This window comes from Anomaloglossus baeobatrachus, chromosome 6, assembly GCF_048569485.1.
Source record: "Anomaloglossus baeobatrachus isolate aAnoBae1 chromosome 6, aAnoBae1.hap1, whole genome shotgun sequence".
NCBI classification, from domain to species: Eukaryota; Metazoa; Chordata; class Amphibia; order Anura; family Aromobatidae; genus Anomaloglossus; species Anomaloglossus baeobatrachus.
Genome location: NC_134358.1, coordinates 462,494,581 through 462,506,791, shown reverse-complemented (window position 1 = coordinate 462,506,791; position 12,211 = coordinate 462,494,581). Strand labels below are relative to the sequence as shown.

Sequence of the window (12,211 nt, the reverse complement as noted above, 5' to 3'; positions counted from 1 at the left end):
AGTTTTCTCTCATGCTCTAAAAGCATGCTGATTGGGAATTTAGATTGTGAGCCCAAATGGGGACAGTGATAATGTCTGTAAAGAGCTATATAAGTGAGTAAAATAAATTGTGGCCAATGCTTTTGTGCGCAGAAGAAGACATGATGACCTGGACCGCCTTTACAATGCAGTCCTGTAGCACTGTACTATGGCCGCAGTTACTTGAGTGAAATCAACCATGTCCTCCTCACTGTCTTGTATGTTGCAGTAAGACAACCTGCTGCAACTGAAATGTCTGTGCCCTATCTGCAGCCGGACAAAACATCACTTAGGCTGGTTTCAAACATCCGGCTCTTCGCCGATTTGTCAGATTCGGCGCACGCTAGTACAGTGTATACAGTACAATGGCAGCGTCGCAACTTCCGGGTCACATGCTCTGGTGACATGACAGCATGTGACTGGCGCTTGTCGCGCTGCCATTGTACTGTATACAGTGTAGTGGTGTGCGCCGAATCCGGCAATCCGGCGTAAAGCCGGATGTGTGAAACCAGCCTAATCCACATCCACGAAGACCATGCAGATAATGTCACAGAATACAGCTCTGTTCACATCTCCAGTATTCATCTGTCCAGTGTTAAAAATACCTGGATCTGTTACAACTTACAAATGGAGCAAAAACGGATGGACACTATTTCCAGTTGCTTTGTTTTGTTCTGTTTGTGATGGATCCACTTTATTTGAGACATCTATGAGCACATGTGGTGTTCTTGACATACGCAGTTCTTAAAAATTGATCTATTGATGGCTGACATTACAGACAAATGACAATATGCTATGATCTGTTTCCTTTAGACTTCAATGTTAATGAATGATGCAGATGCTATTCATTTTTTTAGCAGGACAGAAAACTTGTCCAGATCCAGCTAACAAATGGATTGTGGCTAGATTGCAATCAAATAGAAGAGATTTTCAGACTTTTCTATCCCAATTCACATGAATGGATCTTGTGCTAAATCATTTTATTTCCAAAACAGATCTAAAATTGTAAATAACTGCTGGACATATAACCAAAGCCTATCAAACCGTGGATGCTAATATTTTTCTTATTTAATTTTAAGCGAAACTATCATTTTAATTTTTATTTCATAAATCAATAGATCACATGAAAATAAGCAGCTTTGTAATATACCTTATGTGACAAATGTTCTTCTTTCTGTGCCAGAATTGATCAGTCATTATCAAAATTCTCAATTTTAAGGTAAAATCTGTATTCAGTGAAGACTTTCCCATTACTGAGATAGGAGATGGCAGCTGTTACTGATGAGATTCTATGATGATGAGAGGAGGGAGGAGCTAGAGAAAAAGGGAGGAGCTAGAGGTAGAGGGAGGTGCTAGAGGCACAGGGAGGAGCTAGAGGCACAGGGAGGAGCTAGAGGCAGGAACTAGAGGCAGAGGGAGGAGCTAGAGGAAGAGGGAGGTGCTAGAGGCAGAGGGAGGAGCTGGAGAAAGAGCATTGCCCCCTCTTCTATCTACATAGAATCTCATCAGTAACAACTACCTTCTCCTATCCCAGTAATGGGAAAGTCTTCAGAGAAAGAAGCAGATTTGTCTGATAAGAAATATTCCAAAGTTGTTTATTTTCATGTGTACTATTGATTTATATGATAAAAATTAGAACAAAGGTTATGCTTTAAATACTGATTTCTAAGGGTACGTTTTGCTGTGCACAATTATCTGGAACAAGCATCTCTTACTAATCATGCAGCGTAAACTGAACCTGTCAAAAACTGAACTTCTCATGTTTCTTCCCTCTCCTAACCTTCCCAAACCCAATATTACCATTTCTGTGTGTGGTTATACCATTACTTTCCAGCAGCGTGCCCGCTGTCTAGGGGTTATATTTGACTCCGATCTCTCCTTCACACCCCACATTCGTTCACTCCTCGTTCATAGAAAAAACAAAGTAAAAAATAATATGGACGTATACCCTGCTGTAACTGAATAAAAGCATAGTGCATAAAAATAAACATAGGGTACTTAGTAAACACTGTTTTTGATCAAAAAAAGCATAAAGCCATCCCATTGCAACAAGATGTACCCAATCGGGACAGTACCTACACTCTCTAATATTAAAACCTTACCATGGGTCTAAAATAGTCCTCAATGTGAATAAGGGCTAAGGCTACTTTCACACATCAGTTTTTTTCCATCAGGTTCAATCCGGAAAAAAACGGGTAAAACGGATCCGGTACCGCATCCGGTTTTCCCCCATAGACTTGCATTGTTACCGGATTGTACCGGATGGCTTTGCGTTGCATCCGGTTTTTTCCGGATGCGGCAAAATAATTGAATGCGGCGGCCGGATAGAACGTATCATGTAACGTTTTTTGGCCCCTTAAAAAAACCGCATTCTGCCGGATCCGGCGCAATGCGGCATTGTATACAATGGGTGTCTATGCATGCCGGATCCGGCGCAATGCGGTTTAAACCGGATGCGGTGACCGCATTCGGTTTGGTAAACAGAGCATGCGCAAATTTTTTTTTTTCATCATCACAAAACTTATAAAAGGATCCAGCACATTCTACACACCTCCTGCCGGATCCTGACTTCAACTTCTGCTGTCCTCCAGTCCAGTGCTCCAGGGAAGAGGTATGTCCACAGTACTGTCCACAGATCACTGCTGTGAGCTGCGTACATGTACTTAGACATTTTTTTTTCTTTTTTTGCAGGTGCAGTGTTGCCGTGGAATTTGTGGACAGCCAGTTGCTGTGTCCGTTTCCATTGAGTGCCAGTGCGGTTTTGGAGGAGAGTGTTCCTGAGGTAATGTCCACAGTACTGTCCACAGATCACTGCTGTGAGCTGCGTACATGTACTTAGACATTTTTTTTTCTTTTTTTGCAGGTGCAGTGTTGCCGTGGAATTTGTGGACAGCCAGTTGCTGTGTCCGTTTCCATTGAGTGCCAGTGCGGATTTGGAGGAGAGTGTTCCTGAGGTAATGTCCACAGTACTGTCCACAGATCACTGCTGTGAGCTGCGTACATGTACTTGGACATTTTTTTTTCTTTTTTTGCAGGTGCAGTGTTGCCGTGGAATTTGTGGACAGCCAGTTGCTGTGTCCGTTTCCATTGAGTGCCAGTGCGGATTTGGAGGAGAGTGTTCCTGAGGTAATGTCCACAGTACTGTCCACAGATCACTGCTGTGAGCTGCGTACATGTACTTAGACATTTTTTTTTCTTTTTTTGCAGGTGCAGTGTTGCCGTGGAATTTGTGGACAGCCAGTTGCTGTGTCCGTTTCCATTGAGTGCCAGTGCGGATTTGGAGGAGAGTGTTCCTGAGGTAATGTCCACAGTACTGTCCACAGATCACTGCTGTGAGCTGCGTACATGTACTTAGACATTTTTTTTTCTTTTTTTGCAGGTGCAGTGTTGCCGTGGAATTTGTGGACAGCCAGTTGCTGTGTCCGTTTCCATTGAGTGCCAGTGCGGATTTGGAGGAGAGTGTTCCTGAGGTAATGTCCACAGTACTGTCCACAGATCACTGCTGTGAGCTGCGTACATGTACTTAGACATTTTTTTTTCTTTTTTTGCAGGTGCAGTGTTGCAGTGGAATTTGTGGACAGCCAGTTGCTGTGTCCGTTTCCATTGAGTGCCAGTGCGGATTTGGAGGAGAGTGTTCCTGAGGTAATGTCCACAGTACTGTCCACAGATCACTGCTGTGAGCTGCGTACATGTACTTAGACATTTTTTTTTCTTTTTTTGCAGGTGCAGTGTTGCCGTGGAATTTGTGGACAGCCAGTTGCTGTGTCCGTTTCCATTGAGTGCCAGTGCGGATTTGGAGGAGAGTGTTCCTGAGGTAATGTCCACAGTACTGTCCACAGATCACTGCTGTGAGCTGCGTACATGTACTTAGACATTTTTTTTTCTTTTTTTGCAGGTGCAGTGTTGCCGTTGAATTTGTGGACAGCCAGTTGCTGTGTCCGTTTCCATTGAGTGCCAGTGCGGAGTTGGAGGAGAGTGTTCCTGAGGTAATGTCCACAGTACTGTCCACAGATCACTGCTGTGAGCTGCGTACATGTACTTAGACATTTTTTTTTCTTTTTTTGCAGGTGCAGTGTTGCCGTTGAATTTGTGGACAGCCAGTTGCTGTGTCCGTTTCCATTGAGTGCCAGTGCGGAGTTGGAGGAGAGTGTTCCTGAGGTAATGTCCACAGTACTGTCCACAGATCACTGCTGTGAGCTGCGTACATGTACTTAGACATTTTTTTTTCTTTTTTTGCAGGTGCAGTGTTGCCGTTGAATTTGTGGACAGCCAGTTGCTGTGTCCGTTTCCATTGAGTGCCAGTGCGGAGTTGGAGGAGAGTGTTCCTGAGGTAATGTCCACAGTACTGTCCACAGATCACTGCTGTGAGCTGCGTACATGTACTTAGACATTTTTTTTTCTTTTTTTGCAGGTGCAGTGTTGCCGTTGAATTTGTGGACAGCCAGTTGCTGTGTCCGTTTCCATTGAGTGCCAGTGCGGAGTTGGAGGAGAGTGTTCCTGAGGTAATGTCCACAGTACTGTCCACAGATCACTGCTGTGAGCTGCGTACATGTACTTAGACATTTTTTTTTCTTTTTTTGCAGGTGCAGTGTTGCCGTTAAAGTTTGGCCCATCAAGTTGTTGTGCGTGGCCTGTAATAAAAAAAATATGTCGTCTTCTGGTAGCCCGCCCTTCGGTTCAGAAACTGAGGTATTTTTTTTTTTTTGGTGTTATTTTTTTAAAAAAAAAAAAAAAAATTTTTTAAATAAACGACATTTACACAGGTGGCCGAAACATCACAGGAGATGCTGCCAGAAGAGGACGGAAGGGATGGAGAAATACACGGAGCGGGCGATCATAGTGTAAGTTTCATACAGGAATTGTTTACCACAGCACACCAAACACATAAGTAAATAATGTTTTTTTTTTTCTTCACTAAAGGCTTCAACTTCTAGGGCTCACGATAGAGCTCCCCCAAGACCGTCCCAGGGTCGTCGTCGAGGTGGCGGTGGTCATAGTGTAAGTTATTTTTTTTTTTTTTTTTTTTTTTGTCATGTCAGTGTGAATTTTTGTCTATTTTTTTTTTTAATTTCTTTTTTCTTTCTTTGAACAGGCATCACAGCGTGCTCCCGATTCTGACGGTGAGGAGGCCGGATTTATCAACATCGACCTCCTCATCGATGAAGTTAGAGAAAGGGAGCCGCTGTGGAACATGGCTGACCGCCGCCACGCTGATTCGATCGTAACCCGTCGACTCTGGGACGAGGTATGCCACGCAGCGGTAGAAGGTTGGGGGGAGCTCAATTCTCGTGGCCAGAAGAAACAGCGTAAGTATTCACAGTTCAGTAGGTTATGCTGCATGATGTAATGTGTTGTATACTAACCACTTTCTGCTTTCCACTTTCAGGTGACAAACTTCAGAAGCGGTGGCGGTCTATCAGGGATCGCTTCAAAAAGGAGTTGAATCAAGAGATGCAGGCCCCGAGTGGATCCGGAGGACGCAGATCGAAGTACCGTTACTTTAGAGCGTTGTCGTTCCTCCGGACAACTATGGTGTGCAGAAGGTAAATATTCCACACAATATGTACAAAGTATAATAGTTTATGTCTGATTTTTTTTGCCTTTTTTTTTTTAGTCAGTGCCAATGTATAGCAATTAAATTAATTATTGTTTTGTTTTTCCTCTTTTTAACAGCACCGTCTGCAGCACTCAGGAGCCTGCATCGAACCCGACAGGAGCGATCCCTGAACAGTCCGCCACTGGGGAACACATGCACAGACCCCACCCATCTGAACCTTCCCTTCCATCGACATCTGTCCCATCCACCTGCGCTGGAGCTTCACGTGAGACTTCATTACCTGAAGCTGCTGGTGATGAGATAGCTTTTCCCCTACCCCACCCCTCTGACACTGCTGCCCTCAGTAGAACACCTTTGGGTTCTGGGCGTCAGCGTCATAGGGGTCAGGAAAAGAGCTATGCGCCCGAGTTCTTGCATCTAAATGCAGCCTTCCAGAACGCCATTCAATTATTAGCCGAACAAAATCGTTCATCTTTTAGCTTAATAAATGCCAATATGGAAAAAAATACGCACGAATTGTGCACGCGTCTGGACAGGCTGCATTTAGATGCAAGTAAATCACCCAATCATTGTTTTTTTCAAGCCGTACTAGAGCGCATGGAAAAGCTATCTCTTGACCATCAGATGCATGTAATGCAAGCCACACGGCAGGCTCTGGCGCAGGTTGACTCCCAACCACCTCCACCCACCCCTCCAAGACCACCTGCCCCCCCTCCAGCCATTGTCCCTACTCCCCCTACTGCCCAGTACCAGCCTGCTGCCCAGTACCAGCCTGCTGCCCAGTACCAGCCTGCAGCCCAGTACCAGCCTGCAGCCCAGTACCAGCCTGCGGCCCAGTACCAGCTCCCAACCACATCTGCCCCTACACTTCCTACCCACTACCACATCTCGCCTTCCACACCCATCATGACCCCAACTCAAGCCACTAATTCACCAGCCACCTCTTCTGTCTCCCAATCCCTCCACTCCACCCCTCAATCCTTACCAAATCCCATCCCATCTCCTGGTTTCCCTCTTGGTTTCTCAACCACACCTTCACCTTCTGTTACTTCCCCACCACCACCACCAACACCACTTTCCACCCTCAATACTCCAACTGTGCGTGTGTTCCCACCTGTCAGCCCCTCCAGTACTATCTCCACCCCAAGCCCAAGATATACCAATTTATAATTTATGTTTGTAATAAAAATAAAAGTTTTTTGTTGAAAAGTATTTATTTGTTCTTGTTTTTTTTGGGGGGAATATTATTTTGCAAGTTAAGTAAATAAAAAGGTAATACAAAAACATAACATGTTGTAATTTGACGGTGTAAAAATTACAAATTTTTAAAGCGAATGAAAGCTTAAAATTAACAAGGTTAACAAGATATTTTTTAATTTATTTTTAACTATTTTTATTTGTTATAAAACTAAACAAAAATCTTACACCATTTGATCTTGCCAATCTACTCTACCTTCTGGGGACACAAAATAGTCAGCATATTTGTCACGGATTGTTGAACAGGCAACACTACTCCTAAATCCAGGACTGGTGTAGTCAGACAAAGCGGTGGATTCCAAACTATGGTCATCCAAGGACAAAGGTTCCTTTGTTAAAACAAAATTGTGCAGTACCACATATGCTTTCACAATTTCATCCACAGTTTCAATGTTTAAATTAATGGCTGTTAACAACACTCGCCATTTGCTGGTTAGTATCCCAAAGGAGCATTCCACCATTCTTCTGGCTCTGGATAATCTGTAATTATATATTTTTTGTGTTTGCGTCAATCCACGGCTTGCATATGGCTTCAATAGATGTTGGGAGAGTTGAAAGGCTTCGTCGGCCACAAAAACAAAGGGCATTGGGGGCTCACATGTGCCAGGAAGAGGTCTTGCAGGAGGGAAATCAAAAGTATTCCCATAGATTCGCCGCCCCATTGGGGACATTTTAAAGACCTGAGAGTCATTGGATCTCCCATATGCGCCAATGTCCACTGAGATGAATTTGTAGTCCGCATCCGTTATTGCCATTAGGACAATTGAGAAATATTTTTTATAATTGTAGTATTCTGACCCCGAAGCAGCAGGTTTCACAATTCTTATATGTTTGCCGTCCACTGAGCCAAGGCAATTTGGAAACTGACAAATGTTATAGTATTATTCAGCAATTGCAAGCCATCTGTCCCTGGTGGGCTGGGGGATGAAATCATCATGGAGGCAATCCCACAAGGCTTGGCAAGTGTCTCTAATGATTCCCGAGATGGTGGAAATTCCTAGTCGAAACTGGTAGTGGAGGGATGAAAGCGACTCTCCAGTTGCAAGGAATCTGTAAAGGAAAGACAATAATTATCAAAAAATAATAGCAAACACATTACAGTTAAAAGTCAATTTACAGGAGGATACAATTTAAAAAAAAAAAACTTACCTAAGCGTAACCAGCAAACGCTCCTCGGGTGTTATAGAGAACCGGCTGTAGGTGTCCGTTTTACGGATGTTGTCCGCAACAAGGCAAAGGAGGACGTCAAAATTAATCACTGACATCCGGACATAGCTTGTGAATTTTTCATGGTTTCCACGGAGCTCCAGGTATAGTGTTGAAAACACCCCACGTGTCAGTCTCTGTGCAGTCAGGGGATGGATCCAAAAGCGTCGATGTCGCTGACGCCTCAGTCGCTGTCGCTCCTTTTCTCTGACGATGATAGCCAAGCGATTTGCCTCAAATATAAAATCTGCAGCGATCTTTGTGTAATTTGCAAGAATAGCATCCATGGTTTCTGCTTGCCTCTGTCTTCATTCTGTCATATATGCTTCAAAATACTGTATATATACTATATGTTCCCAATAGCCAATCAGAATACGGAACTCGTTAATTGTTTGTTTAGTGTTTAAAAAACGGATCCGTAAAAAAACGGACATAACGGATGCAAAACGGATGCAAACCGGACCTACCGGATCCGTTTTTTAATGGATCCGTCATAAACGGATCCGCTTAAAAACGGATCCGGTAGGTCCGGTTTGCTCCGGTTTGCACAACAAAACCGGAAACGTTGGATACGGCAAAAAAAAGGACTGTGCCTGAATACAGAAAACTGATGTGTGAAAGTAGCCTAAGAGTGACTGGGTCCCAACTGGACAAGAGACTATATAAAAACAAAAAAATGAGCTGGAGTATGAGTTGGTATACATGCAGCTTGTAATAATAATAATAATAATAATAATAATCTTTATTTCTATAACGCCAACATATTCCTCAGAGCTTTACAATTCAGGAGGATCATATACAAACAAGTAACAGTTATAGAAGATACAATATTTAAAGGGAAAAAAGCAACCCTGCTCATGAGAGCTTACAATCTACAATGAGAGGGGGGAGGGGCAAGGTACAAGTGCTTATTTACAATGACAATCCAGCCATCTCAAGGAAATGGGGGATAGATAATGGCTTCCTGGACGAGTTGGCAAGAGCCTACTTGTAGCTTGTAGGCTCATGTTGACACTGGCCATAGGACAAAGAAAAACCAAAGACAAAAATAATATGGACGTATACCCTGCTGTAACTGAATAAAAGACTAATACATATAAATAAAAAGGGTACTTAGTAAACACTGGTTTTCATCAAAAAAAGTATGTAACCTCCACCTCAAAAACATGTCTAGAATTCGACCTTTTCTTACCGTTGACTCTTCAAACACTCTTAGGCGGGCTTTGCACGTTGCAACATCGGTAACAATGTGTTACCGATGCTGCAGCGATAGTCCCGCCCCCGTCGCACGTGCGATATCTAGTGAAAGCTGCCGTAGCGATTATTATCGCTACGGCAGCTTTACACGCACATACCTGCCGTGCGACGTCCCTCTGGCCGGCGACCCGCCTCCTTCCTTAGGGGGCGGGTCGTGCGGCGTCACAGTCACACGGCAGGCGGCCAATTGAAGTGGAGGGGCGGAGATGAGCAGGATGTAAACATCCCGCCCACCTCCGTCCTTCTCATTGCAGCCGGGAGGCAGGTAAGGTGAAGTTCCTCGCTCCTGCGGCTTCATACACAGCGATGTGTGCGGCCGCAGGAACGAGGAACTACATCGTACCTGTCGCTCCCCCGGCATTATGGAAATGTCGGAGGCTGCAGCGATGATACGATGACGACGATTTTGCGCTCGTTCATCGTATCATCTAGGATTTACACACTACGACATCGCAAGTGACCCCGGATGTGCGTCACTTTCGATTTGACCCCACCAACATCGCACCTGCGATGTCGTAGTGTGCAAAGCCCGCCTTACTCTTACTCTTATTCATTCTCGCCTGGATTACAGTAAATCTTTAGTAACTGGTCTCCCTATTACTTACTAAACTCTCCCCTCTCCAATCCATCCTGAATACTGCAGCCAGGATCATTTTCCTCTCCAACCGCTTCACTGATGCCTCTGCTCTGTGCCTGTCACTTCATTGATTGTCTATTTGCTACAGAGTCCAATAAAACTTATCACTCACCCACAAAGCTCTCCATAGTTCTGCACCACCCTACATCTCCTCCCTCATCTCTGTCTGTCACCCCACCCGTGCCCTCCGTTCTGCTTATGACCTAAGACTGACATCCTCAATAATTCGAACCTCCCACTCCCGTCTTCAAGATTTCTCACGAGCCGCGCAAATGCTCTGGAACACACTACCAAGAACAATTTGGTTGATTCCCAACATCCACACCTTTAAACAGGTCCTAAAAATGCAATAACTCATATTGCTATATATTGAGACATAAATATATATATATATATATATATATATATATATATATATATATATATCGCTATATAAATAAAAAATATTATTATAATTATTATTCCAATCAGCCAAAGGATGAGCAAAATGCTTTTTCATCGAGTTGAATGATCTTTTAGCTTGGATAAAAAACATTGTTCTCGGCAGCGCATCATACTGTGTAAGGCCTCCTTCACATGTCCGTGTCTCCGGTATTGTCCCGCTCCCGGTGTCACGGCACCGCTCCTTACCCACTGATCCAGTCCACAGTGCCCACCGGTCACGGCTGCTCGTGCTCTCCAGGCGTCCTGTCCCTGGTCTCTTTTGTCTGACTCTGATTCTTAGGCACATGCATGTGTCTAGGGTGGGGCCGCATCCACTCACCTAGTCTTATAGGCCCAGCACTCCTGAAGCAGGATATGACATGTTACAGGGTCAGGGTATATAAGACTTCCCTTTCCATGTGCGCGGCGCCTGATCAACGTGTTTCTATTGCTAGGTGCTCAGGTCCCCTTGTGCTTGTCTCGTTATTAACACTGTCTCGTTTGCAGAGTCCGTCCGCTGGTCCTGACTATTGGTTCTCCAGGAAGTGTCCCGGTGACTGTCTGCTGAGGATCCCGCCATCTTCCATCAGCCTGCACCCGTCACCGATCCCCGACTCTACCTGGTACATCTGCCTGCACGTCTTGCTGGGCCCGGACCCCGCCTGCTGTTCCTACCCGGCACCTGAACCCGGTTCCAGTCATCCGTCCTGCCTTCGGTTCCCTTTGGACTCTTCCAGTGTTCTATAGGACTTGGACTTCATACCTCCCGTGTTCCGGCTACCGTGCATTTAGGCCCTCTGGTGGGGTGACCAGACAGTCCCTGTATAGGGGTTAGCTCTGGGTTGCCTCGCTGGGGGAGTCCGGTGCACGGCCCAGTGAATCCACATCCAAGACGTTACAGGTATGTGTTTGGTCCATTTCCTCACGTGCCGGAGACATGGGCACACGTAGACCAATTAAAATGAATGGGTCTGCGCTCACGTGCGTGTTTTGCCATGGACCGTGTCCATGTGGAGGATACGTGGGACTGTGTTCTCTACACGTAGACATGTCCATTTTTCTCCAGTATCACGGGTGTTACATCGACCGCACACTGACCGCACGGATGTGATCCATGTGACACGTTACAGAGAAAACACATGTGTCTGTGAATTAAAAGGAATTTCTATACTCACCTTCTCCAGCACTGCTATCTCTGCCGCTGCTGTCACTTGCTTCCGACCCCCACTCGTTATGCTCATCGCATATTCACTCCACTGCGGGCCGGAAGCAGCAACAGCGGGGAGTAGGCAGAATCGGAGACCGTAGATCAGTACAACGGACAGCAATGCCAGGGACAGGTGAGCAGAAAGTTCTTGCTCTCCATGTGTTATCACGGACAGCACACGGAGAACACACGTGTGCCATAAACACGGCACACGGAGGGCAATACACACCTTTGACATGTCCGTGAAAAATGTGCGTGAGTTTCACGGACATGTGAAAGAGGCCTAACAGGATATGTGCTGCTGAGAAACAATGCAGCCTATAGGGCCATTTACACGCTGCGACATCGCTAACGATATATCGTCGGGGTCACGGTGGTTGTTACACACATCCGGCGCCGTTAGCGACATCACAGCCTGTGACAGCTAGGAGCGACGAGCAACGATCGGAAAAACGGCAAAAATCGTTGATTGTTGCCACGTAGCTCCTTTTCCAAATGTCGTTGCTGTTGCATGCCGCTGGTTATTCCTCATTCCTGCGACATCACACATCGCTGTGTGTGACACCGCAAGAATGACGAACATCTCCTTACCTGCGTCCCCCAGCAATGAGGAAGGAAGGAGGTGGGCGGCATGTTCTGGCCGCTCATC

General features: G+C 45.3%; 1 protein-coding gene across 1 annotated transcript; it reads left to right on the top strand.

The window, feature by feature from the left end:
* The first annotated feature begins 4,925 nt into the window (after positions 1 to 4,925).
* Positions 4,926 to 6,745, top strand: LOC142243962 (uncharacterized). The gene is made up of 4 exons (XM_075316153.1): positions 4,926 to 5,016; positions 5,111 to 5,324; positions 5,405 to 5,561; positions 5,692 to 6,745. The coding sequence occupies exons 2-4, from the start codon at positions 5,210 to 5,212 to the stop codon at positions 6,743 to 6,745; spliced, it is 1,326 nt and encodes a 441-aa protein (XP_075172268.1). The 5' UTR covers positions 4,926 to 5,016; positions 5,111 to 5,209.
* Positions 6,746 to 12,211: the final 5,466 nt, after the last annotated feature.